This window comes from Colossoma macropomum, unplaced genomic scaffold (genome assembly GCF_904425465.1).
Source record: "Colossoma macropomum unplaced genomic scaffold, Colossoma_macropomum, whole genome shotgun sequence".
Lineage (NCBI taxonomy): Eukaryota > Metazoa > Chordata > Actinopteri > Characiformes > Serrasalmidae > Colossoma > Colossoma macropomum.
The window spans coordinates 11,979,226-12,006,792 of record NW_023494789.1 but is presented as its reverse complement, the minus strand read 5'-3'; the positions used below and the strand labels follow the sequence as shown (position 1 = coordinate 12,006,792).

General features: G+C 37.7%; 1 protein-coding gene across 1 annotated transcript; it reads left to right on the top strand.

Moving 5' to 3' along the window:
* The first annotated feature begins 141 nt into the window (after positions 1–141).
* ppp1r12c (protein phosphatase 1, regulatory subunit 12C) lies at positions 142–27,189 on the top strand. The gene is made up of 20 exons (XM_036570111.1): positions 142–717; positions 5,073–5,247; positions 8,440–8,570; positions 9,905–10,023; positions 11,012–11,171; positions 12,685–12,829; positions 16,596–16,670; positions 17,991–18,070; positions 18,362–18,474; positions 18,567–18,634; positions 18,855–18,985; positions 19,614–19,701; positions 20,575–20,689; positions 22,232–22,350; positions 22,653–22,702; positions 22,801–22,852; positions 23,409–23,513; positions 23,795–23,845; positions 24,225–24,275; positions 25,637–27,189. The coding sequence occupies exons 1-20, from the start codon at positions 512–514 to the stop codon at positions 25,721–25,723; spliced, it is 2,121 nt and encodes a 706-aa protein (XP_036426004.1). The 5' UTR covers positions 142–511; the 3' UTR covers positions 25,724–27,189.
* The last annotated feature ends 378 nt before the right edge of the window (positions 27,190–27,567 follow it).

The window sequence follows — 27,567 nt, the reverse complement described above, 5'->3', positions numbered from 1 at the left end:
GACAGAATTAGGTACTAAAGGGTCCTTGGGGTGCAGGCTGTGTAGAGCAACGCAGGTTGATGCACCGCATGGTCAAACAGAGCTCGGAGCCAGTTTTATTTCCCTCTAGCGGTCGAAACGGAAACTGTAGCTTTGATATTTTGACAAGCGGCATTCAGTTAATGACAGCAGAGCCGATGACAGTTGTGTTTTTAGGTTTCTGTCTGCGTTCCTGAACTTCTCTACCTTACGTTAGAGCGTCGTCGAGTCAGCAGATACACAAGATTCTTGTGAAATATAAGTGGTTGAGAAAGACGCGTTAAATTGGCACATTCTGCGGTTTGATAGTTCACTAGCTTAGCTTAGCTTAGCTTAGCCACCCATCAAACTTCCTCCGAAAGCAGCATTTGAATAAGGAAGCAGCCTGTTAGCTTAGCCAGCCTGCTAGGCGCGTAAACACGGCTCTCCATGGAGGGTGTGTCCGAGTGAGCGCATATTTTCGTCCCCGATAAAGCTCCTCCGGTCGGGAGAAATGGGCGAAGCGGCGAGGGCCCAGCGTCGGGAGCAGCTGAAGCGCTGGTCTGGGTCGTGTACGGACAGAGAGCCGGCGGTGCCGCGGAGGCGCTGGAGGGGCGAGCAGGAGGAGGAGGAGGGCGACGACGACGAAGGCGAGGCGGTTCTGGAGGGGAGATGTCGAGATGGAAACGGTCCTGTCCGCAAAAAGAAGGCCAAGAGAAGGTCTTTAAACTTAGAAAATCTTTCTGTTTGAATCGTTATTACCAAAGGTTAAACTTGGCTTCATATTCGCCGGGTTCTTGTTAGAATTTTCCCGTTCCACCTTAAATGGTTCAGGCGCCAGAATGTAACTGCTGCACCTTTTAAGGTGGAACGGGGAAATTCGAATAATTCGACTCATGTTAATAGTAGGGCTGGGCAATAAGACAATATTTATCCTTATCGTGATGAATAATGTCACAATATGCTTTTCTGAGTATATCGTGGATATCTTTAGTACTTAAAAACACCCACCAGCTGCATATTTGATGAAAAATAGAGCATATTTAGTCCTGTTAGATTAGATGATAATAGTGTATGAAATATTAAACACACATAACTGGATTCATAGTTTTTATACTGTTTTCTTAAATGTGCCACTAAGTTACTTTGTATGTTCCACTTTATCAGATGTCAAAAAATAAATGTCGTGACACATTGTGTATCATGAAAACTCCTGAAAGTATCGAAATATATATTAGATTTTTGCCATATTGGGCAATTCTGGTTACTAATACTAAATTATAAGAGGCGTTAGGTTTCGGTTTTCTGTGAGGTATGTTCTGATGTAAACTTAATATCATGATATCTCACAGTTTAACTCATAGATATTGTCACAAAGTTACATTAATGCTGCATGTAGGGATGAACGATTTGGGGAAAATATCTAATTGCGATTTTTCTGACCAATATTCAATTTAATGCAGTTATTTTCTATAAATTAATTTCCAGGCTTCTTTTTTGGCCAAGAAGAGCAGCATATCCACCTTATGCTGGTATGAAGCTTGAACACTGAGTGCGCCAGACTACATGGTTGTGATGTCACATATGCAGAACATGGGTGTTTTGTAGCTTCTGATTGGTCAAACTCATCTACAGACAGTTCACAAGCTCATTAGGTTAAATTTCCTCGTTTAAAACTTAAGACAATTTTGCTGATCCTGTAAAAAATAATTTCAGCTCTTGCGATTTAAAAATTACATTCTTTCAATGTAAAAGCGATTAATATTTCAGCTCTTGCTGCATATATTTAGTTAGGGAAACATATATGTAATGTTCTGAGTTTCATTTTTAATAGTGTTATCATGGTGGTGGCAGTGATACGCTATGTTAGCTTTAACGTTGCTGTCTTTGAAAAATGTATAAAAATCCGTAGAATATCTGTCTTCATTCATTTTCATTTCATTAGTGACCTCAGCTTCATATCGTTTTAGCCAGGAGTCATTTAAATACATGCTTGATGTAAAAGACAGAGATAGACTGTTAGTCATTGAGCAACCTGTGTCTTTTGCTTCCAGGAGACGGATTCATAAATGTCCTCAGACTGAAAATCTTCTTAAATATGCCATTTTTTCTCATAACTACATATTTAACTTATTAAGAATTTCCTTCATGTCTTTCTTTCTCTGAAGAAAAATCGAGCCCCTCTAATGAACAGCCATATATTAACCATTCCACCCTTTTTTGGATTATCTTTTTTTTTCCAGTTTAATTTTGAACAACCTTTTACATTTAATTACATTATAATGTGTCCTTTGTTTTAAACACAGGGCATCAGAAGTGCCATACCATGCCTTTATGATTTTTATGAAAAAAAAGTGACATATACTGTTTTTTGTTGCAAGAGCTCAAATGTAAGAACAAGTGATAGTCTGGGGAAAAAAAATGTACTACACAACAGTCTCACACTTGTCTTACACTGTAAGAACTTCCTGGATGAACTTCTTAAACTGTAACTTTTACAGTGTATAACTGTTAAAGCAAACCTAGAATGATTTTTCCTGTTGGCTGTTTTCTCCACCATCACTTCTAGTTATTGTTTGCTAAACGTTTCGATTTTGTTTTACCTTCTTTTTTCTGTCTTCAGGTGCTCGTGTGCTTAAACTGAATAACCAGTTAACAGAAAAATGATATCATCCGGCAATCTGTAAAATGTAGTGTGACATTGGTAGTCTACATTATAAATAACCTACAGTCTTGATGTACAGCAAATAAAATTTTTTAAGAAAATAAGTAAGACTTAAATATTTGTGAATTTAGTTTTTTTAATGAGAACTGCAGAACATTCGCTTCTTGGTGCTTGTCTTAAGATCCTTCGTAAGTTTTTTCTTAGAAAAGTGTTTGTGAATCCGGGCCCAGGTCTCTAATCAAGAACACTCCTGAACAGATTCAATTTGCTATTTCAGTTGTCAGTGGCATTCAGAGGCTTCTCACTGGGCTTTTATGCTCTAGATAAGCTCTCTTAGCTCATGATAAACTGCTCCTTTTACTGAGCTAGAGCTGAAAGATGGGTAGCTCATAATGCTCTGACTAATCTTTCTCTCAGGTCTGCCAGCTCTGGTGTTTAGAGCCCATTACAGTGTTAATGAAAGCACATTTGGTCTGTTTTCTCACCCAGAACAGGCTGTTTTTATTAACTTCAATGTAACAAGAAAATGCCTGAAAAATGCCACAGAACTTGTTCTCATTGGTCTGATATATATTTATAAATACACTCTTAAAAATAATGGTTCTTCAGGGGTTCTTTAGTAAAGACAATGGTTCTACATAGAACCATGAACACTCAAAGAACCTTTTGCATGATTAAAGGGTTCTTTGCATCATTAAAGTCTTCGTCAGATTGATGGAGGGTGTGTTTTAAATGGTTCTACACTTTCAAGAAAAGGTGTCTCTTTAGGGGTTCTTTAGTAAAGAAAATGGTTCTAGATGGAACCATGAACACTTAAAGAACCCCTTGCATGATTAAACGGGTTCTTTGCATCATGAAATGATTCTTCAGATTGATGGAGAATGTGCTGCAGGTGGTTCCTTTTGAAAAGGGTTCTATGTAGCACCAAAAAGTGTTCTTCTATGGTTATGTCAAGCTTGTAACAATGAAGGAACCCTTTTTGGTGCTATATAGAACCCTTCTATATAGAACCATCTACAGCACATTCTCAATCAATCTGAAGAACACTTTAATGATGCAAAAAACACTCTTTGAGTGTTCATGGTTCCATATAGACCCATTTTCTTTACTAAAGCACCCCTGAAGAACCATCTGTTTTAAGTGTGTATGGGTGGACGATTTAGCAAAAATACAGCATCACAATACTTTTTAAGACCTTTTCACGATACATGTTATGTATAATAATATTTTGGTGTTCTGAGGTCTGGTGAGCTGGAACAGAGAAAAAGAACCGGCAGTGCCACTTTAAAAATATACTGCGAAAAACTGTGAATACAAAGATTTTCATTAACGTTTCATATTCTGTCCTGCACTAAATCTGGTGATCTTTGTGATGAAACATTCAGTTCAGTGTTCTTTAAGCATTTATGATATCTACAGTATGCTCAGAAAAGCATACTGAAATTATGTATCACAAAAACAATAAATGTCATCATATTTCCCACCCCTACTTATACCTGGATATTTACTAGTGTACATTTGAATTTGATTACATGTTATTTTCTTACATCACCCAATAAATTGGGATTTTCTTTTGATTAAAATCAGAAATCCTGTGATTTTACATGGTCAGTGATTAAAAATTAATTTTTAGCCATATAATTTTGTTGATTGGAAGTTTGGCATTCATACCCAAACAAGCTCAACATATTGACAAAAGGAAGTACAACATTTCAAATATGGACATTAATGGATATTTCTTGGTTCTGACCTTTCAGACCCAACTCAGTCATTTAAAAACAAACATTTTTGACATACTCAAGTACTGAAGAAGACGGATGGGGGCCTCCACCGCTCAGAAATGTACAGAACGAGCTATGACAAGCTTTGAACTCGAGATGCAGCGGCCAGTGAGATAAAGAACAACAAAAAACTCCACATGGTTTCGTTTTGCTGTAATTTTTGGCCAAAGTGAAGTGGCAAAAAGTTTGGCTCATAACTGACGTGGTATAAACATCATGTCATCGGCATTAGCTTTGCACATCCTTGGCTTGAAGGATGTAAATGTAATATTTAGGTGTGGAGAAATTATTACTTCCATTCAAAATACAGGAACTGAAGCAACTGCCCGTGGGATTCTATTATTGGCATGTTTGTAGTCAACAGATTTCCTGTACAGGAAAAAAAGTTGAGATTATTGTCTGTGGTGTATGATGCTGTGATAAAGATGAGACAGATAGAGATTAGATTGAAAAAATGTGAAATATTCCTTTAAGGCCTTAGTGTGGATTCTCTGTAATGTTCAGTGGAGGTTCACTGTATCAGGAGTGGTGCAACCCAGATGTTCAGTTGCATAGTTACTACGCTGTAATATACTGAACTCAAGGGAGATGGGGAAAGACTAACGGAACTGTCTTTGTGACTGTGTCAGGCGGCGTGTTCGCTTTGAGAGGACAGCAGAGTTCCTGGCTGTTTGTGCCAGCGGTGACACTGAGGAGGCCCAGGCGATGCTGAAGGAGGCCTGGCAGAAAAGCAATGGCGAGTTAGTTTCAGGAGCAGACGTGGTCAACTGTGCCAATGCGGATGGAATCACAGCTTTGCACCAGGTGGGAAAACTTTATGGTGAATAAGGGTGTGATAACGTCAATACAGTATCGGAACAACACCATTAAAAATAGCGTAATAAAATTTAAAACTGTAGCACCAATACAACCCTCACTTACTTCTGGCAATCTCTTATTTACCATTTTTTGTGGACACCATCAAATGTCAATAAACTATTAGTTTAATTAGTTAGTTATTAGTTATAGTTTGTGCCAGTTTAATGGTTTGTGCCAGACCTACTGTAGTTTTTCACATATTTTTGTTATTCCTTGTTGATTATGCCTTGTTGATGTTGAAAATGCTGTAAAGCCTGAACTTTTTATGTAGTTAGTTGCATGTTGTGAGTTGCCTGCAACTTAAGTTCTGTGCAACCTGATAGTTAAACAAAGCAACTCAGAAACAAAGTTGAACACAAGACATTTAGTTATTCCACGCATTATCCAAATTAACAGCTGGTATTTTTGATACACCCTTAAATTCCTGCGATAAAGTCTTCTGCAAAGCATAATTCACATATTTGCTCTTACCTTTGTATATATTATCCAGCTGTTATTGCTGTTCTTTTTTCTACCTTTTACATATCTGTCTTTTATCCATCTGTTTTTAAAAAAGTTTTTTAAAAAAGTCACTGATACATAGATACATTATTGGCGTTTCAGTTGGCTGTTGCATAAAACTTGTTTCACAAAGTTGAGACACTAACAGCAGTTGCAGCGGAGTTTCAAGTGAGTTGCAGAACGCTGTACATTATGTAGCTCAAGTGCAGTTTAGTTTCATGTTGCATGAAAGTTTTGCCAAGTAAAGCTGGCCTATATGAGGGAGTTCAAGTTTCTGTTTTGTTTGTGGGCTACCTGCACTGTTGAATAACATCATTATGGACTTCTGTTTTAAAAAAGTTGTATTTTTCAAGCTTACTTGTGTATACACGAGTGTATAGATATATATATATATATATATATATATATATATATATATATATATGTGTGTGTGTGTGTGTGTGTGTGTGTGTGTGTATATATATAGTAGCAAGGTGTTATTATACATATGCGTAAACAGATGTAAAGATATATAATAAGCATACAATACAATCTTCCGATGAACACCCGAACACACAAGTAGAGTTCTTCTGTTGTTGTTTGTTTTTTGTTTTTTTGTTTTTTGTTTTTTTTTGGCGGGGGGGGTTTATATTAAATTAGTCTTGGCCAATTTCCCACCAAGACACACGAAGCTCCATGATGCGTCATTGTATAGCTCAGTATGTTTGGAGGAGTACACTAACTGCCAACTCTGAAAGTGACTGGGGGGAGAGAGAGGACTCACCTGAGACAGTGAGGCCTGTTATGCTTTCTTGGGTTTAGATGGCTCAGCTACAGGTGTTTGCACAGCTTTTAATCTTTATGTCATAGATCTAACTAAATAGGCCAAATGATAGCTATAACATTTGAAGGCTGTAGTTTGAGTGCACTCAGGATAGATACAATTAGGATGCTTTACTCTCTGCTCTATCCCTTTATCCACGACTCTGGCACTACCAGTTAAAATTGGAGTGCAAGTGGAGTTGAGTTTCAGAGTCGACTGCAGAAAACCTGAAGTTGTGCATCAGTAAGTACATCTACCAGAACAAGTTGCACTCTAGCAACCTCATGCATACAGTCTGACTTACTTAAATGTCAGATATTCATTAGAAATTTAAGAAACTTTTTAACTGAAGGCACTGGTCAAAGATTTATATATTTGTTTGTAAACAGTTAGTCAGTTAATCTATAAAATTCCTAACTTGCAGTAAAGAACATGTTCGACATACAGAAAAGAGTTTCCTAATTCATTTCTTTTCATTCCTGCTCTTGAATACCACCACACTGCATAATTTATTTTAGGATTTTTCAAATTCTAACTTGCACAGTTCAACTCACGAAAGCTAGGGTTATGCAATGTATCACTTGTTAATCATTGTCACAGGTCTGATCTTTGCAATACTCTGAGCATCCTTACTGATCACAGTTTCTTATGAATGGCTGCTTTGATGAATCAACGTATTTGTATTACTCAACAAGAGTACATTTGTTTGATCAAAATAATGCAGGCCAGTCTTTAGCCATGTCATATTATTCATTCACCAGTGCCTTTTTAATATACTGCATGCTGTATTGCAGTTCAGAATCAAGTTTGTTCAGACAAATTCCTTGTGTGTTGTTTATTTATTAATTTGTTCCAGCCATTGGTGTCTCTCTAGTGTTAAATGCAATATACAATGTACAAATAATTTAGAGACAATATACAATATACACAGTATACAAGCAATATGCAGACTGTGTATGGACAAGTAATATACAATGTGCATATTATTTAAAGGCAAATTTGTAATTGCAATTTTCAGCAGTATAATTACAATGTAAGTACTTTGTCCATACTGTTCAGGCTAAAAAAAAAAACTTGTTAATTATCTGATGAGATCTGTTACAGCAGGGAAAACACTAAGGGCATTTTTCCACTGCCCAAAGTACTGGAACCTCTGGCACCAAAAAAATTGAACTGTGGTTTTTCCGTTGGCCATCAGTCTAGTACTAAAGCTCCCAGTTTTATGGTTTTTGGTACCTATTCAAGGTTGGTACCAACATGATCTAATGGTACTTGAGGGAATCCTCTCTATTTGCTCTTGCAACTGAAGCCACTGAAAATATGTCTTTATTATTTAGTCTTCCAAGTGAGGATGAAGTCATCAAGCATTATTACATGGCAGTGATGCTCATCAGAACATAAACTGGAACAGTATGTTGATTGCTAATTTTAGAATTATTGCCCTGTAAAGAGTTTGCCAAGGTAAGCGACTTTCGGAAGCTAATGCTATTAGCATTTATGCAAGTCTTCACAAAATAAATGTTTCCCATATTTTCACAGTCAACAGAAAAAAATATGATCTTTGATTTCACACATGTTTATGTGTAACTGTAGGCATTTTTGTGCAGAAAAAGCACACTGTGACTAGTAGGTACTAGTAACAAGTTAACTAGCAGCTAATTTACCATATTATCCACTTAAATCTAATCTAACGTCAATGACTGTGTTTATGCACAGAAAGATCCCCAGTCGCAGCAGTTCACTATCTTGCTGTCTGATATAGTTTTGGCATATATTTGAACTGAAGTGCATAAAAATGCACCTGTTTTACTAAGAATGTTATGTGTGTCCTTCAGGCGTGCATCGATGGCAGTATGGACGTGGTGTCCTTCCTGCTTTCTCAGGGCGCTAACGTGAACCAGGTGGACAACGAGGGCTGGACCCCGCTACATGTGGCCGCTTCCTGCGGGAACAGGGAGATCACAGAGTATGTACTTCACTTTAAATGTTCAAGTATGAAGAGTACGCAGGGTAGAAAATTATATATTTTCAGCTCTTCGCTGTCTGGTATTCGGAGGGTTTTATACACATTACATAAGGGCCAAATTTTCAAAATAACAGGTTATTCAGAATACTGAATGGCAATTTAAACTCAAATAGCAAAAGAAAAAAAATTAATTCGGTTTTTTGGAAAAATCCAAAATTTATGTTGATAAATGCAAACTGTGCATAGCAGCAGCTATTCGTATAACGTAGTGACCCATTTAATCTATGGATGTTTGTGTTCACACTGTCATGTCAACGTCAGGGGCATTTTTTGTACTAAGTATGTTGTATATTAGTACATTTAATGTTTAAAAGTTTAAGTGCAGAACTGAGCAAAGATGTGGTGCCATGAAAGATTACACACGCCAAAGATGTACAAGACATGAAATCAGTCTTTATTTCTCTTTTAGTGTGAATGTTTCATAAACAAGGCATGAAAGCTGAATATGTAGTAACTAAGAATGTAATTATACAGGAATTCTGAGCCAATGCCGATATCCTGTATTTTTTATGTACATATTTGTCGATGCCAATGAATACATGTTTAATTAAGGGGTATAACGATTAACACAATTTGGTTCAATATGATAGAGTTATGTCTTGAGTTGATGTTTCAATTTTCAGTATTGGAGAATCAACATTATAAAAAGTGCAATGCTTCAAAAGAATTGCATGTGCCATGAGCTAATATATTAGCCCCAAGCTAGTATTGGCTTATGAGGATTGTGCTTTTCCTCCCTGCTCTCGATTTTGAGGTAAAGAGGAAGCAATTTTCAGAGGAGGGAGGTTCTGCCCTTGTAACAGGCTTGCTTGATTAATATTTATTATTCTTCATTCAGTAAAAGCTGTTTTTAAGAGCATTAAGAGCCCTTTATTTGCTCCAATCTGTTAAATATGCCTGTGCATAGTGAATTCAGAGGCTTACATTGAATGTGAAATGTTGTAATATTGAAATAAAATGTAGAAACAGGGACTAAATACATCTGGATTTTCAATAAATATAGTATTTATTTGAAAAAGCATTGCAAATGTATTAAAATGAATCAAGTGCACATACATTAGTAGTTCAGCTTCGCCTAAACGTTCTGCTCTTCCAGAGTACAATAAATACATCATCAAATATTGGTTTGTATCGGTCAGACCTAAATATTAACCAATTATCCGCTGATTCTGATGTCATGCATTCCTAGTACCAACAGGTAGACTGGAATAGATATGCGTAGCCACTGTTTTATTTTTGTAAATGACTGCATGTATATGTGTATTGTGTGTTAGGTACTTGCTGAAGCAGGGTGCATCTCTGAGCTTAGTGAACTGTGATGGTGACTCTCCATTAGACATCGCTGAGGATGAGGCCATGGAGGGACTACTACAGCAACACACTCAAAAACAGGGTGAGTCATCGCTCAGAGAGAGAGAGAGAGAGAGAGAGAGAGAGAGAGATAGAAATAGGCACAGAAAGACAAAGAGAAAGACAGAAAGACAGAGAAGTCTATTATTTCTCTCAGTAAAACATCTCCCACTCACACTGTCATGCAGGGGAATAAATGGGTGATGTGATGCAGCACAACAGCCCAGCTGTCACTCCTCTAGGACTTCTCTAGTCACGTGCTTGTTAGTCATTTAGGATGAAGAAAGACTGCAGTGGACATTTTTACGCAACTGTTTGCAACACCCAGCTTTGCTCTCAAACCTGTTCACCCCTGTTTAGGTACATAAAAAGGCTCATCACAAAAAACGTTACATAATATGTGATGAAGCAACAGAATTTACATTTATAAACAGGGTTAGTGATTTCTCTGGATTTTTTCCTGTTTTTCTTTAACTGCAAGTTTATTATTCAATCGTAAGATTTATTATAATCTGAAAATCGACTAATAGTGATCTCTTGTGGAGAATGTTCAGAATGCTCAGCATACCTTCAAAATGACCTGTAGATACCCTGTTTATCATTCAAATGGCAAACATATATATATATATATATATATATATATATATATATATATATATATATATATATGTATGTATGTATGTATACACATTTCAATTACAAAGCTTTAAAATATACTGTGTTTAATTGAAGCACTTCACTTAAGATGAGCACCTAAAAGTAGCCATCATGCTGATACTACTCAAAAGCTCTAAAAGCCCCACTGGAAGAACCACACAGCTAACAACATCAGACAGTGTGAGTGAGAGCTGTTTCAGGATAGATCTGTTACAGGAGATTGGATTTGATTCATGTCTTTGTTTACTCCATTATTGAGCTTTTTCTACTGATATGCCACTTTCTGCTGCTATGTATGTTGGGTGAAGAGATTAAGAGGTAAAACGTGTGACTCACCTTCAGATTCATTGTGCAATTCCTTGTGTGATGTCCAGGTGTGGACCTGGAGGCAGCTAAACGGTTAGAGGAGGAGCTGATTATGCGTGACGCTCGCAGTTGGCTTACCGATGGCCTTCCCGCCGATTTGCAGCACCCCAGGACCGGAGCCACGCCCCTACATGTTGCTGCCGCCAAGGGCTACCTGGAGGCCATCAAGTAATGTAGCTTAAAGAGTGCTAGCATGACTAACCATTGAGGGTGTGAATATCTTGAGCAATTATGATTCATTAGGAGACAAATTGGTGCATAGAATCTCAAATTTTATCGGTTTTATTAGATTACAGTCTTTTCAGTTAGATTACACTGACTATTTACACAGTAGTAGAATATAGAAAATAAAACACAGTATACTTTTTGTTCATATTTACAGTCATATGTTTAGGTGCTTTACTAAGTGAAAATGTAGTAATAATAATCAACAGAGAAGACATTTCTTCACATTTTCAGGCATGATTACTGTTTATTAGCTGAATTTAACATATTTAGGGGAAAAATAAATGTTATGGCACATTTCATATGTTATGCTTTGTTTTATTCCAGTTTGTTGAATTTCAGTATGTTGACATAAACAGTAACTGTGCAATGAAATGTGCAGAAAATGGCACATTTAAGTTTGATCCCTGTTGAGAAAGTGTTAACAAATTTTCAATTAGAATATGACTCTATTGTCAAAATAACCTGGGAATTTCTATATTTATTTAGGAATCTGCTTTATTGAACATTAGTCTAATCAACTATTGGATTCTAACATTTCAAAATCATTGCAGACAGTGCACCTTCAGATCTATGCATTTTTACTCCTCTACTAACACTGATTTGAAAGCCAGCAGACACCTGTTAGTGTCATCCCATTTGTGCAATGCCAACTGCCCCCTAGCAGCATTCTTTCATTACTAGCAACATTAGTGTTCAAAGTTATCCCCTAATACGGTCTGGCTTATTCAGCTGCCATTAATCTATTAGATCTGCTGCTTGGGTGGGGTGCTCTCTGAACGGCCTGGGCAGCATGTGGTAGGACAGCTCTCTGATCTCTCTAAGAATAGCTGCTGTTTATTTCCTGTCTCCTGTGAGAGACTTCCTGTGGAAATGGCCACATTCCTCCAATGAGCCCTTCTGCTGATTTTGCTGGCCCAGGATCAGTGTTCTGCTGCACTGCATTGTAAGCTCAGCCTCTGAGCAAGGGAGTTAAGCAGATCTGGGATCAGTGGGCAGAGAACAAGGGCAGCTTGACTGTCTTTTCATTCTTGTATGTTATTGGTAGATTATATACAGCCACCATATAGAGAAATCTATCATGTAATAGCTAGTAGACTACAGAATACATAACGCAATAGCATGCCATAATATAATATCACTAGTGCTGGGCAGTTCATCGTCCATACTCATGAGCTGATATTTACATACTGTTTTTCAGTGATATTTTTAGCACAATTTTTATACATACAGTATTACATATTGAGTATTATGTCAGTGATGTCCATGAAATAGCAGTATTTATTTGTAATATGTTAAGCAAATAAATAAAAATTGTGCACTCAAATGTGCAGAAAAATTTCATTAAAATTATTAATGCACTACAATTTAACATATTTAGCTGTAATTTGATGATGTTTAAAGATTTTTTTTAGCATCATCTCACCTCTCTTTCTGTTTTCTTTCTCTGGGTCAGGTTGCTGTGTCAGTGTGGGCTAGATGTATCTGCTAAAGACTGGGACGGCTGGACTCCGCTTCACGCTGCAGCGCACTGGGGCCAGAGAGAGGCCTGCAGTATCCTCGCAGAACAACTCTGTGACATGGAGGCCCGCAGCAACGGGGTGAGCAAGAGAGACAGAACTAGAGAGTGAGGAGCTTTACAGGAAGAGAGCAAAATATAATATAAATATTGGGCATATAATGACAATAAGGTATTCAGTATTCAAAAATGATGACATGGTTTCAAAATTATGAGTCCAGTTTTCTTTCATGTCTGAATGGCTAAATATACACATTTTACCTGTGGGCTCACTGATTGGTAGTGTGGCCAAGAAAACTCAGAAAAACTAAGCATGATAGCAGCTCAGTGATGTCCAAGAGCTACATACATCACAGAACAGGTTTGATTTTGGCTTTCTGTAGCTCTAACACCAGTCATTCCATTTCACAGACATTAGTGCTTATCATCTACAGTTGTTTCAGCAGGGTAGCCTATTCACTAACCTAACATTAGGTTAACAGATCAACCTACGGATACAAACCCCACAGAACAGGTTTAATTTTGCCTTTTTGTCTCTTCGACACCAACAGCTTGACGTCCCTCAGATTTAAATCATTATCATCTAACTTTTATCCGTACTTTATTTAGCTAGAATCAAACATCAGAGATGTTATCAAGCTAACTGAGCTAAGCTAATGCTGCCCTAATTAGCAGCACTGTTCAACATTTATCGAATATTAATTGTTAGATAGATGGTTTGACATTTAATAAGTACCCAGTTCCCTTATTTGATTACCATATCAGCAAACTAAACTTTTTAATTTTGATTATTTTAAAATACCGCAGAGTAAGACAGCGCAAATCAACATAACCCCACCCAGATAACATCATGTATCGTGGTAATATTTAGAGACGGTTTGTGGTAATGAAGTAAAGGGATACTGACTTATCAAAAGCTTAGAATCTGTTGCCATATTAATAAGTTTTGTAACTTGTACAATATAGACTTACACATGAAATAGTCACCAAAAGATATAGACATGTTATTCAATATTTGAAGTATTCTGGGAACAGCAGCAAGTTAAATGATAAGTAATACAGTGTATCACATAAGTTTCACAACTTATTTACATTGAAATAGTAGGCATTCTAGATGTTAAGTTTATTATACCTCTATTCTCTATGCTATAAAGCTCTGTTATAATGGTGTAGGAATATACCAACTGAAAAATGAGGAGAAAAATCATTTATTTAAATGGAGACAAAAAGAGCAAGAGAAAGACACTCAAGGCAGAGAAGTGAGGTGAGGCATTCAGACTAGACAGAGATGGACAGTGCTGTGCAAACGTCAAGTAGTAGATTAGACATAAGACAGTCCACTTGCATAATGAAAGAGAAAATAAGAAAAACCAAACAACCAGAAAAAAACAGGAGTTTCTAAAACTGGACTTCATAAACTGATAAAAAGCTACAGAGAAAACAAAACTCCTAACAACCACCTGCAAGACCTGGTAGACCAACAAAACTGTCCCGATCAGAAAAACAGCACTTAAAGCTTTTTTGAGAGAGAGGAGAAAATCAAGCTGCTTCCGATCTGAAAACATCTGCAGGTGTTTCTGTCCATCCTTCCACTGTGAGAAGACAACTCAGCGCTATGGGTCTGAAAGGATGTGTAGCTGTTCAAGAAGCCTCACTTAGAAAAGGAGACAGACACATCAAACAAAGAAGCTGCTGGTGTTCGCAGAACAATGGAGTGTCCAACACAGAGTCCAGACCTCATAACCACTGAATGTGTTTAGGATTACTTGGATTGTGAAAGGCCAAAAATGTAAAACCAATTTGTAAGACTGAACTTGTGGAAAAAAGGAGATGTGGAAAAATATCCCTGCAGATTTCTTTAAAAAACTGAAAGCAAGTCTCCCAAAAAGATTTTTTTTATTAAAATTAAATAAATTAAATAAATGTTTGGTGTAGTTAATGGCCAATTTGACTGGAAATTAAATAAATGAAAAGGTGGTCTCTGACTTTTGTACGGCACTGTAGAAGGAGAAGAATGAAGAGGAAGAAACGAAAGGGCAGACTGAAGGAGGAGTGAAAACTCCAGTGTGTTTTTCTAAGCCAGTACAGTTATCTGTACAGAGTTCACTACACCTCCGAGTGGAGCTAATATTATTCAGCTCTGCTAAAGCAGGTTGAGTGGGTTTGGAGCGCAGCACCTTGTGCAAGTGAGCAGCAGCACAGCGGATGTGTGTAGGTGCCCTTCTGTGCCAAAGAGCTCACCACACTTAGGCTAATGCAGACTACACTTGCAGACACACATGCACAGAGCTTCTCTTTGTGAACAGTAACCACATGAGTGGGAACTGGGAGCGAGGTGTATGTGTGCACTAACTGTGTAGAGAACAATGCACTTGTGCAGAGATTTGTACAAGAGTACGAGAGTGTGTAGTACTCATGTGGTTATCCATCTTTGCCAGAGCTGTTGGGATGCATCCATGTACATCTTTAAGGGCCCATATTTTGGAAAATCGAATTTCCTTTGCTTTTTTGAAAGGAAGGAGTTTGAGATAGTGTGTAAACATTCATTAAAGTTTTTCCATACAGTGCATATATGGAAACTAAGCAGCCCCTTTTCATTCAATGTTTGTATAATGTCATAAAACCTTCATACTGCCTACAGCAGTTTAGCTCCGCCCATTCATGCTGAAGTTATAAGGAGTGGTGAAGCACAATACAGGGTCATTTACATATATCAGTCCTAAAAGCACAGTATCAAAAGCAGCCTGTAATGCCAAGGCATAAAGAGAGGTTGGGAAATGGTAATGTAAAAATGAATTATGACTCTTATTTGTAAATAAAACCACTAAACTTTATAAGTGGACCTTGGAGAGAAAAAATAAAACACAATAAAAATGTAAAAACTTTATTCTCTATGCCATATGGTTGTCATGGTATAGACGTATAGTAATTGAATAAAGAAGGGAGAGAAACATTTATCTAAATGGAGAGAAAAAGAGCAGTAGAATATTGTTATATTTCATAGTTTACATTTTCATATATTTTACTTTTTCTAACTTCTCTTTATCCCATAGAATTAAACAGATTGTTATTGTTACTGTGCCTTTAAGACTAATATATATAAATGATCTCTGTTGTGATTAATCCACAATACAAAGCAGTCATTCAAAAAGAAGTCCAGACTTAAATGTGAATGGGCACAGCTAAAGTGTTGCAGGTTCAATGAGCTAATTGATGTAAATGTGTTCATATTTGTGACATCACAACCACAACCATTTCAAAATGGGCTGTTTTTGCAGCTTAGTTACCATGAATGGACTGGGGAGTGAATCATAATTTTTAAAATGTTATTTAGATTCACATAGTACATCAAACTTTTATTTAAAGTTACTTTTTTATTTCAGTTATTTAAAAAAAAAAATTAAAAGAGAAACTCGGAAAGTTCAGCTTTCCGTGATTTGAGCACTTTAATGTCATAGTGCTTGTCTGCAACAGGTTGTGATTATTATATTGGTATAAACAGGGTCACCTACACATGGACAGCTGATTCTGAATCAAACTGTTACTCTCAGTTGTTGTCTGTGGCTTGTTAACTGTGCCCACAGTTCAAAAACCTAGACAGGTTTACACTTATGCTGCTGTCAGGTTTTGTCTGTCAGGATGTGGGAGAGTCCATCATCTGTCACACCAGTCTCATAATATAAGAAAATGACCTGATGTAATGATCAATTTATTCACTGTCTACATGCAGTCAGGAAGAGCTCCCTTAGAATTGGGTATAATTATGCTGTATGGATTATTGTACTGAATGGCATATTAGTCACTTCTGGTTAATGTCATAACTCTAAGTATGTGTGTGTTTGTTGTAGGGTCAAACTCCATTTGATGTGGCGGATGAAAGTGTGGTTGCCTTACTGGAGGAGTTGTCTCAGAGACAAGCCAGCGTAAGACTGCATCCACACACGCCATCAACATCACTCAAATTTAAACAAATAAACAAGACATCCAGGAAAGGATAGATAGTGTTTTCTCTAGAAGTGCACTATGCACAAGAAAAACAGGATTTCATTATGTACATCATGCAAAACAATTCACGTTGCTTTGCTACTAAAGTATTAGCTGGTGATGTCCTACAAAGAAAATTCCTGGCAAAAAACAGAAGAAAACTGATAATAAAACAGTTTGCATAAAGTGAACTTAAAGTGAAATTATTACATTATGTAGGCTACAGCTTGTTCTAAGACATTTTTAGTCTAAGTCCACCTTTGTGGATAGTAAGTGCCACTTCAACCCCCCCATGCTCCCCCCTCACCACTCGCCCTGCTCCTATATCACTACTTTCACTTAACGAATCGGACCAAGCCTTACCAGAACCTTGACCATTTTGCTGCCTTTCTCAGCATCCATCACTGGTTTGCTTGTATAAGAGGCATGAACCCTCTTCTATGACGTCACAGATAACTTGCTAAGTGGGCATGGTATGGCCGTAAATTGTAATTAGTTGGCACGTATTTCATTTGAATGAAGTTAAATAACATCTATAACTTTTAAACAAGTACCACTTTTTAGATCAGGTTGAAGCAAATTTAGTAAACTGAAAAAAAATTAAAACTTACTAAGAAGACAAACAACTTCCTTTTTTTGCAGCCCCCTTAGCACACCACTCCCCTATGGCCACCGGTTTGAAAAACACAGGGCTACAGTAAAGGTGTGATGAAATAAAACATGCTTGGCAACACAGAACAGTTGGTCATTCAAGGCATCGACTTCCGTTGTTTTTTTATTTATAATTTGCACTTTGGCTCTGTCCTGTGTGTATTTTTTCATTTTAAAAAACTGAGGCTACAGATGGTGTCAGTGCACTCGCAGGGACTTTCCTTTCTGCTTGTGTTGTTTTGTTGTATTCTGCATATCAAGATGTCATGTTTTTTCAAAGTGGTATCAAACCTGTAATGAAGTTCTTAAGCATTAAACCCCACATTATACTTAAAATGAACATTAATTATAAATTATTTGTCTAATGTCCCTCATAGTAACCCTAAATAACCTCCATACAGGTGATATTTTCACTGTTTTCCTGCTGCTCAAACTGTTTGCATGCATTTGCACTGACTAAAGGGAACATATTGCTATTTTTCATTTTCATTACCATTAAAACAAAGTTATTGACCTTCAGTCCACTGGTGGAATAGCCACTAGGGGGCGTTAGTCATTATTACCATTTTGCATATGTGTATTGTGAGTTGTTTGTTGTTGCTTTACAGTGGCGAACTGAACAGGCCATTAACGATAAACAGAATGCACAAGCAGCTAGTAACGGCAATGCTGCAAACAAAAAACGCAGGTAAGAAATCGGCCTCAGGCTGTATTTTCTTTTTGTGTGCGTGTGTATGTGTCTTTCATAACCTTTGTGCAGGTTCTGCTTGATCGCTGATGCTACAACTTTTATCTCATGTTGTTTATCTCTCTTTCTTTCTACCTCTCTACTTTCATACTCGTTCAGAAATGTATTTAATATATTATTAGAAAATAAATGAAATATTACGGTATATTGTAGTTAGATGTTGTGATGTATCTATAATATGCAATAAAAATTCTGTTTCCTTATGAATTTGTCTCTCTCTGTGTCTCTCAGGAGTTCAGTGTGTAGGATGAGCAGCCGAGAAAAGATGAGTGTACAGGATCAGTCGAAGGAGAGGGGGGTTTCTGGAGGGCTGGAGTTGAGCGAGGAGAGAGAGAGCAGTCCTGGTAAAGCTCTCTCGCCCACACACTTGTGCATTAGCATTCTATAATTGTCCATAAGTGTTTTTAATGTAGTGCACTCTTTGTCTTTGCTGTAGAGAGTTCCACAGTGTCAAGTCCAGATACAGAAAGTGTCACTACCTCTACAGTCAGCCCTGCTGACAAGGTCAGACACCACATTCACTGCATTATGTGTGAAAGTGTTTTAAAGTGAATACCAAAGCTTACATTTCCTGTTTGCACATGTGCGACTGTAACACTGCTACGGCATCTTTCCTTTTTTTTCGAGGTTGTGAGGTTTTCTCAAGTTAAGTGCAATCGTTGACGCTGTGCAACAGTCACAGTCTTCTTAATGTTCTGTGTGTATGTGTCTTCATCCCCTGCAGACTCCTGAAGAGAAAGAAGCAGAGGAGAAAGAGCAGGAGCGGGAGAGCCGCACTGCACGTGTGCCTCCCACTCTGCAGAGACGCGACTCGTCTGGTGAAAGCCCCAGCAGTGCCTCTGGTGATGGAAGGAAGTAAGAGCGCCCCCTACAGCTCAGCAGCTGTTAACATAGCTTCTTATGACAGGAAATCAACCTGAGCGGGTCTTGAACTCACTTTGCTTTGTCACATCCTGGTGTTAAAACTTTAAACTCTTAACACACACTGTAGCTTTTAAAATCACCATTGAAAATTTCTGTCATTCAATCACTGAGATGTAAACAAAGTCATTCAGAGTGGTCTGATGTGAAGTAGTTAATTGTAGGAAAACTTAACAACTGATTTCTTTACAATAGTGGTGATGGAAACCAGGGATTGTGATGTCTACAGAACAAATATAGCCATTTAATTTACTTCAATAACTACCAGTGAACCTACATGTATCTTCCGGGTTGTTAAATGTAATGCTGATGATGGTAAAATAGCAGTAGTAAAATGTTTCCTTTGATATTATTTTGCTTTCAAACACCTTGCATGTAATTCTCCATCATTGGATTTATAAAACGCATTTTAGCCCTAAACCTTTTCAATATTATTAAGTCCCCTTTAAGTATGAGAAAGATGAGTTTCCCAGTCTAATTTCTTTCGTTCTCTCTCTCTCTCTCTCTCTCTCTCTCTCTCTCTCTCTCTCTCTCTCTCGCTGTCTTTCTCCTTTCTCTCCAGGTTCCAGGCTCCAGTTAGAGATGAGGAGTCAGAATCTCAGAGAAAAGCTCGCTCTCGCCTCATGCGTCAATCACGGCGCTCCACTCAGGTAAGCACGCCTCTACTATTTAAAATGTGCTCTTACTCTACAGTTCTGTGTTGTTGTGCAGCCCTTTGTGATGTATGTGTATTCGAGTCGCATGTTGACTGATTCGCAACTTGACTCAGAGTAAAGACTTCAGAAAGTTCAGTCTGAGAAAAAATAACAATGAAATATTTGGTGTCCAGCCTTATATGTGTGACCTTATACTTGCTGCACAATATGGACATAAAATGCAATGTTTGATAAAGTTGTCGGATATAATTATGTATTTTTTTTTAATATAGGCATAGATAAATAGATAAATATATATTTAATTATTTTTTAAGCTTCTTATGATGATGCAGATTTGTTGTGACAGTAATCATTACTGCTTGATACATTTTACCATATGCATTTCACACACAGCACTGAGAGTGAGAACAGTCAACATTTTTAAAGCATTTTATAGATTAGTGGTTTCATAGATTTTAAGTTTTTTTAAGGGCCAGTTAATAAATTGTAATTGGCCCTTTGGCTAAATGGTTAAGAGATACTCTCTTCACACCAGAACATCTCTGCACTACTATTCTAAGACATCCTCTCATGTCTGTACTATTCCACAGAACATCCTCTTAAGCCCCATATTTTTGTACAACATACCGTAAATATTCATATGCCATATCATATGACATCTAATCCAGTTTGAATTCAGGTACTGAAGATGCACTCTTTTCTAGACTAGACTAGAGATACTTCCCATATGCTGTACAAATATTCATCATGAAGGAACATGAATTCTGTTCAGTCTAATAAGTCTTTGTCTTGGTTAGTAAAAATAAAACCAGTTTTGTGATGTGCTGGGCATTGTTAATCTCATTGTTATGGTATTTCGATTGACAGGGTGTGACCCTGACTGACCTTAAGGAGGCTGAGCGAACTGTGAGCAGGAACACTGAGCCTCAGAGCAATCTTCAGCCCGTGAGCCCTGTTGTCACGGTAACGCTGGCAGAGAGAGGTAATGAAATATACAAATTAAATCAACTATGAATATGCACAGCTTTCATTGAAAACACATTTTTGTGCAAGGCTCCAGTCCTTGAAGCCAAGAGTGTAGCACAGCTCTGCCACTCCCAATTCAACTCAAGAAGAAAATGAATCAACACTCAACAAGAAAGCGTTGCTTAGTGTGTTCACTGCTCTGCTACTCCACTGCACCCAATTCAAATCAACAAGAAAACAGTCGATGCAGAGTTGTGAAAAGTGTTCAGATGGCAAAGTGTATTCTATAATCCTTCCGTGACGAGTTTTGCAAAGCGGACAAGGAGATTTCATTCTTTTACCCAGACTATATGAATTAGCAAGTGCCTTGAACACCACAAGCAGCAAGCAAAGTGACACAGCATCATGTTTCTTCACTCACAAAGCTACAGTGGTGATGAGGCACTCGTTGTTTGTTTCTTAGCATCTTTACCAAACCTCAGTGACAGCAATGTAAAGGAAGGTGAATATGCCAGTGAATTAATATTTATCTATGAGCTAAATATTTTTAAATTGCAAATGCAAGCAAAACTATCCTATAATGGCAGAATACATTCCGCCATCTGAATGCAGCCTCAGAATAACTTGAAATGCAATGGGATTGTAGGAGCTTGAATGGACAACAGAATTTGGAGCCGCCTGTAAAAATGAATGTCAGTATGTTTTATATGCAGACACAGAGTTAAACTGAAGAAGCCATTCAGCTGTAAGAGCTGCAGTTTCAGACGCCTGTGCAGACTAGCTGTGGCTTTGCGCTTAAATAGAACGACTGCTATTTTTGGTGCAAGGTCTTGCCAGTGGAAACTGAAAGCTTTAAAGCATGTTGCAGTTTTTAGCATCCCTATCATGTAATAATCACAAAAATCCAGTTTAGTTGTGTAGGGTAAAATGTGCATCCATGAAATGTTCAGCATTCCCTGTTAAATGCAGAAAAGCTTTTGTTTCCTCATAAATGCTCATAGTTGCTTGATTATATAATTGCACTGTTAAAAAGCTTCTATAATGGTAAAAAAAAATTCCAATAAAAGAGATTAATGTTTCAGGTAAACGCCATTTTAAAATATACCATTCTCTTCCCAGTCTGTGCAATCCATGTATAGGAATTAAGCTGCAAACTGTTTGTTATTTACAGTTTTGGTGATGTCATGAAAACAAACACATTTGTATACATAAACCTATTCAGCATAAGGCAGTTTAGTTCTCCTATTGACATTTAAGTTTTAAGGAATGTTACAGCGTGGATGTCTTTTCGAATGAGGCATAATAAAGGGCAGCCAATCAGAACAGAGGTCTTTTACATATATGACTCTTCAAGTGCCTATTTTTCTTATATTTTATTTTTCCCTTTGGGTCCACTTATAACATTTAGTGCACCAAAAACAGTCCAAATTTTTACATGACCATTTTTCAACCTCTCTTTATTCCTTACAACTGTCCTTATGTTTCTGTGCCTTTAAGACTGATAAATGCAAATGATTTCAGTTGAGCATAGCTTCAGTCATTGAATGTTTCTCTGCAGACACAGACCCTGTGAAGCAATCAGGGACAGCAGAGGGAGACAGCAAACTTGGAGTGAGAGACCGCCGTAGAGCGAGGAGAGAAAGACGATCCACTGGCGTCGCTGCACTGCCAGGAGAGGTGAGAAATAAACAGACACTGCAACATGTAAATGTGGTCAGTCTGCAGTGGCTCTACAGTACATGCTTTAATGCAAATGCATTGTTTTGTGAGTGAGTCACATGAGCGTGTGAAAAAGTAAAAGGTGACAGATTTTGAAGTCTCATTACATCTGAAGAAACAACTCCAAAATAGCACTTTTAATATAATGACTCTAGAAAAGTGTCTCTGGACTGATACATCTAGTAGGACAGCTAGAGTAGTCTAAAATATCATATATGCAAATAATCATGTAAATTGACTTCTACTTGTGTTCTTTTCAGACTGAGGACTTGGATGCGAATGAGCCTGTGCTGGCAGACAGCACTTCAAGGTTACTGACTTTTATATTTCCAATTTTATGGTTCTATTCATTTGAAATTGTTTCTGTGATCTTTACTGACTGTGGTGTTAACCTTGCCTGTCCTGCAGTGGTCCTCAAGCAGAAGATAGAAAACTGTCTTTATCACTGGATTTTAGAAAGGTATGGCTAAATTTGTGTAAATTTTTCTAAAGTATTGTTTGAACTATTTAATAAGATGCTTAAAAAATATGACACATGCAAAGACTTTGATCTTGTACCCTTTATGTCCTCTGCCCCTAGATAAGTTGCCAAGTTGGTCACAGTAAAATGAATGAGCATGCGAAATTGGAGTTTTCTGTGTGCTACTCTGTTTATCACTGTATAAAAGAAGCTTCATGCTGTCTTTATTGTTGGATGCACTGCAAGAGTTTCTAAGTGTCCACACATATTCAGAATGGAATTCACATCCCTACTGAAAAAACAACAATAAACCTTACTAAAGTATTTTCCTCTGCATTTGTGTTGCTCAATTGGTAGTTTGTGACACATTTAAAAATCTATTAATTTTTAGCTTTGTTAAATCATGTTCTTTGCACATCAAAATAAATGCAGTGACCGCAGTGAGACACGATTTGATTTAATGGAAAAGGGGGGTTTCTTTTTTATTAAAGAGCTAACTTTATTTGTGTCTGTTCTTTCTCTTTTTGTTTTTTTCTCTCTGTCTCCCTTTCTGCAGTTGTATTTGGAGGTGCTGAAGGAGAACGCTACTTTGAGAGAGAAGCTCCAAGAGACACAGCTGCAGCTCAGTGAGAGCAAAGTGGAGCTGGAGCGACTCAGACAGGTGTGCTTGCAGATTCTGCAGATGGAATGGGTGGAGAAGTGATCTGAAAAATCTTTAAAAAAAAAACAAGCCCAAAATATTTTTCTACATTTTGTTTTACAACTAAAGGATTAGCGGAACCTTTTTTCTAAAACAACTTAGAAGTCAGCATGTTCAGCTGTTGTGAGCGATGGATTGGGAATACATATAAAATAAATAATAGTATATGATATATTTTTTTTTAATTAATAATAAAACTTTTACAGTCATTATAACATCTGTCTGTCTCTGTTTACACTCAGAATCAGGAAAATGGCTGTGAGCGACCTGCCCTACTGGAGCTGGAGAGATTTGTAAGTGTTTTTTATTCTTCATTCCCTTTCTGCTGCATATGTGGTCTGAATCAGCTCTACTCAGCTGCCAGCTATCATTTCTCTCACAGTCTCTCACTTTTCCTCTGGAAAAAAAATCTAGCAAGCTTTCACTGGTGGTGTCTGGCCTTATGTCAGCTGGACGTCGTTTTCTCTCCAGTTATTTTTAGTCAGTTCTGAGGACAGTTCAAATGAAGACGGCAGCTAGAAGCAATAAATACAGGACATGGAAATCAAAGAAGCAATGTAACTCTATAGATGCCTCAACCATATACAATTAGGTTTATTAGGGGAAAGCCAGGCTGAATCTGTGGAGTGGGAGACAAAGTGAAAGTAACTCATGTCTTTGTGTGCACTACAGGAGAAGAAAGCACTTCAGAGGAAAGCTTCCGAACTGGAGGATGAGCTTAAGGTAAACTGTGTTAATATGGTAGCTGGTCTTTATAATATCTAGCTGTAAATCTGTTTAAAGTGATGGTTCAACCAACCATCAAATTTATAAAATCTATAAACAAATATAAACAAATATCAATCAGTCAAGACCTGTTTGGTGTCTGGAGAGTACTTCTTAAGTTTTGTAGCTACAAGGCTAATTTGTAATCATTTTGGTCAAATGAGGGTTTCATTCAATGCTCAGTCCATACAGTCTAAGCTGCCAAACCAGCCCATCTTGATTTCATTATTTTTGTGATGACACAAAAACAATTCATTTAGATTTATTGCCAATTCAGCCTATAATACTGTAGCCCAGCTCATTCATGTTTCAGACTGGACTGCTTTGTGAATTAGGCCCGATACAGGCAGCCAATGAGACCAGAGTTCATTTCCATATATCAGTCTTAATATGCCCATATTTTATATTTTTCTAATTTTTTTTCTCATATTTTTTCCCCTTGGGTCCATGTATCAAATTTATGTACCAAACATAGTCATAATTCATTTTTAAATAACCATTTCCAACCTCTCTTTATCCCTTACAACTAAACAGGTTGTTTTTGTTACTGTGACTGATAAATGTATGCTTCTGATTGGCTGCCCTGTATTGTGCCTCATTCAAAAAAACAGCCAAAATGCTTGTTGTAAGAGCCGAAATGCTCCTTGTAGCTTCAGTGTGAATGGGTGGAGCTAAACTGCTGAGAGGTACATTCGATTTTATTTCACCAAGGTATCACTTTAAAGCCTAATTCATTAGTATTTAAAGGGGAATTGCACAGATTAAAAATTGATGCGGTTTAATAGTTGAGATGTAAACAGAGTCATTCAGAGTGGTTTTATGTGAAATGGTTCATTGTAGAGAAACTTTCTCAGATTTCTTTACAGTGGTGGTGATAGGAACCAGGGGTCACAATGTCTACGACACAAATATAGCCACCAGTGAATCTAAGTGTCTTCCAAGTTTATTTCATATGTAATGCTGATAATGGATTTTCTTTGGGCACCCATTTTGCCTTACAGCGCCCGTATAACAACGCCTCAGACATCATGCAGCATATTCATAACCATTTCATGTAATAACTTTCTGTGAGGGAGCTTTTAGAGCTTCCTGTCATCACCACTGTGAACAGTTCTGACTCTAGAATGGAGCAATTTACACCAAACCACTCTGATTGACTGTTTACAATTTAATAATTAAACTATGCAGAAACTTTAAGAAAATTGGTGGAGTTCCCCTTTAAACCAACCTCTTTTTTTACTTTTCTCTCTCACCATCTCATCTGTCACATTCCCCTTCCCATACACCTTCTCTCTCTCTCTTTCTCTCTCTCCCTGCAGATTCTTGTCGATCTTCGTGCTGATAACCAGAGGCTGAAAGACGAGAATGCCGCACTGATCCGCGTTATCAGCAAACTCTCCAGATGAGCCCTATATACATGTGTGCCACTATCCTCCTGAACCACTAGGTGGCAGCGCTGCCCCTCTTTGCCCATCTCTGCCCAGAATAAACTGGAATGATGCGTTTCTCTTTCTGCACGGCCATAACAAGCAGCGCCTGTGTGTGCGTTTGTCTGGTTCCGGCCTCTCTCACCTTTAGGGTGGCTAAACTACTGTTTTCTCCAAAACCTGGAAGCCCAAACAAACCTAGACTCAGTATAACCAGGGTTCAGAAACCTTCACCTCATTGTACACAAGTGTCAGGAAATTGGAAGCTCCGTGTCTGTAAAGTCTAGCTTTGTAAAGTCTAGAACCTATAATGCAGCTCTAGCAAAGCAGTTCAGTCCATTTGTGCAAATCCAGCAGAAAGTTCTAGAAATCCAGATCCGCTGCATGTATTTCAGAAGTTGTACTTCCCGAACCTCAACCCCCTTTTGAGCACAGGTCGAGTCTCGGTTTGCTAATTCTAAGTGTGGAGCACATACTTGAAGTGCGGCAGGATGGAGAGGAATTTGCAGGGTGCTTTTTGTTCTGTGTATTTAAATCTGATTAATTCTTTCTTGTGCACTGTGCTTGATATTTTGTTTACCTTGTAGCTTAACATGAGAGCCAGTACAAGGTTAACCATTATATTTTAATTTGCTTGTAAGCCAGCCATGGATAATTTGCTGTTTAACTTGTAGTTTATGCTCTGGCACTAGATCAGAGAAACATCGGGTGTTTTTCAGCTTCGAGGGCATGATCTAAAGAAGTGCTTGTATTGTTATACACAGCAAACATGTGCCAAAACCTGAACCTCCGCTCTCTCCTGTTGCTCCCATGCTGGTTGGTGACACGTCGGGACGGACGAGGGTTTTTCTTTACTGTCTTAACTCTCTCTCTTTGTCTCTCAGGACAAGCCTAGATAAACACTGTACTCAAGCAGACTGCTACTGTATGTTGGACCAAACAGGCATTTGCATTGTTGCTGTTTTTCAGTGAGCGAGTATTTATGAGTGTAAGTGTATTTACATGGCCTGTGTCCTGTGCCAATTTTCTTTTTATTTTTAATTATAGTTGTAATTTTTTTATCTTTTTTTTTTTTGACTGTTGGAACAGGAACGTTTATACTGTGAGTCCTGCTCTCAAAGGAACAGGCACTTTATAAGGTCAAAGCTTTGGAAAGTTTACCACCTTTTTTTTTTTTGCTTCCGATTTTATTGATTTTTTTTTTTTATTTGTAAGCCAATGCATGCCAAAATTGTATTTTGACAAAATATGTGCCTTTCTATATATCTATTTTAATATTTCTATGTTGCTTGGTTGAAAAGTACAGGGCTGGTTGGCCCCATTAGTGCTATAACAGACTCTTCTAACACTCCACATCCGAACCCCGCTGACTCTGACGTCATTCGGTAAATGGACAGTTCGAGACGACCAATACAACTCAATAAATAAAACAATTCTGTACCAGACCTTTGTCCATCCTGCTTTTTTATCTTTTAACTCATGACTACAGGAAGAACATCCAGATGAAAAAGAAAAATTCATAGAGAAACATTCAAAGAAGAGAAAGTCCAGTTGTACATACAGCACCAGTAAGGTTTTTCTCAGGTACAGGTAATGAGAAAACAGGTAGTAACACTAGTGGTTGGGCATAATAGCTATACATCAGGATCTATATAATTTAAACAGAATATATGATGCTGAGCTTGACCTCTACATACACTGTGTCCAAGAGTTTGTAGACTCCACTTTATAATTAGTGATTTCAGCTACTTAAAGGTTCACCCATTGCTGGGACGTTCTGGAGAAGCCACAAATGTGCCTAAGGTTACCATGACCATTGACAC

Coding starts and splice junctions, on each gene's coding strand:
- ppp1r12c (XM_036570111.1), top strand. CDS start 512: ATGGGCGAAGCGGCGAGGGCCCAGCGTCGGGAGCAGCTGAAGCGCTGG. Junction 718..5,072: donor AAAAAGAAGGCCAAGAGAAG/GTCTTTAAACTT, acceptor TGACTGTGTCAG/GCGGCGTGTTCGCTTTGAGA. Junction 24,276..25,636: donor AACTGGAGGATGAGCTTAAG/GTAAACTGTGTT, acceptor CTCTCCCTGCAG/ATTCTTGTCGATCTTCGTGC.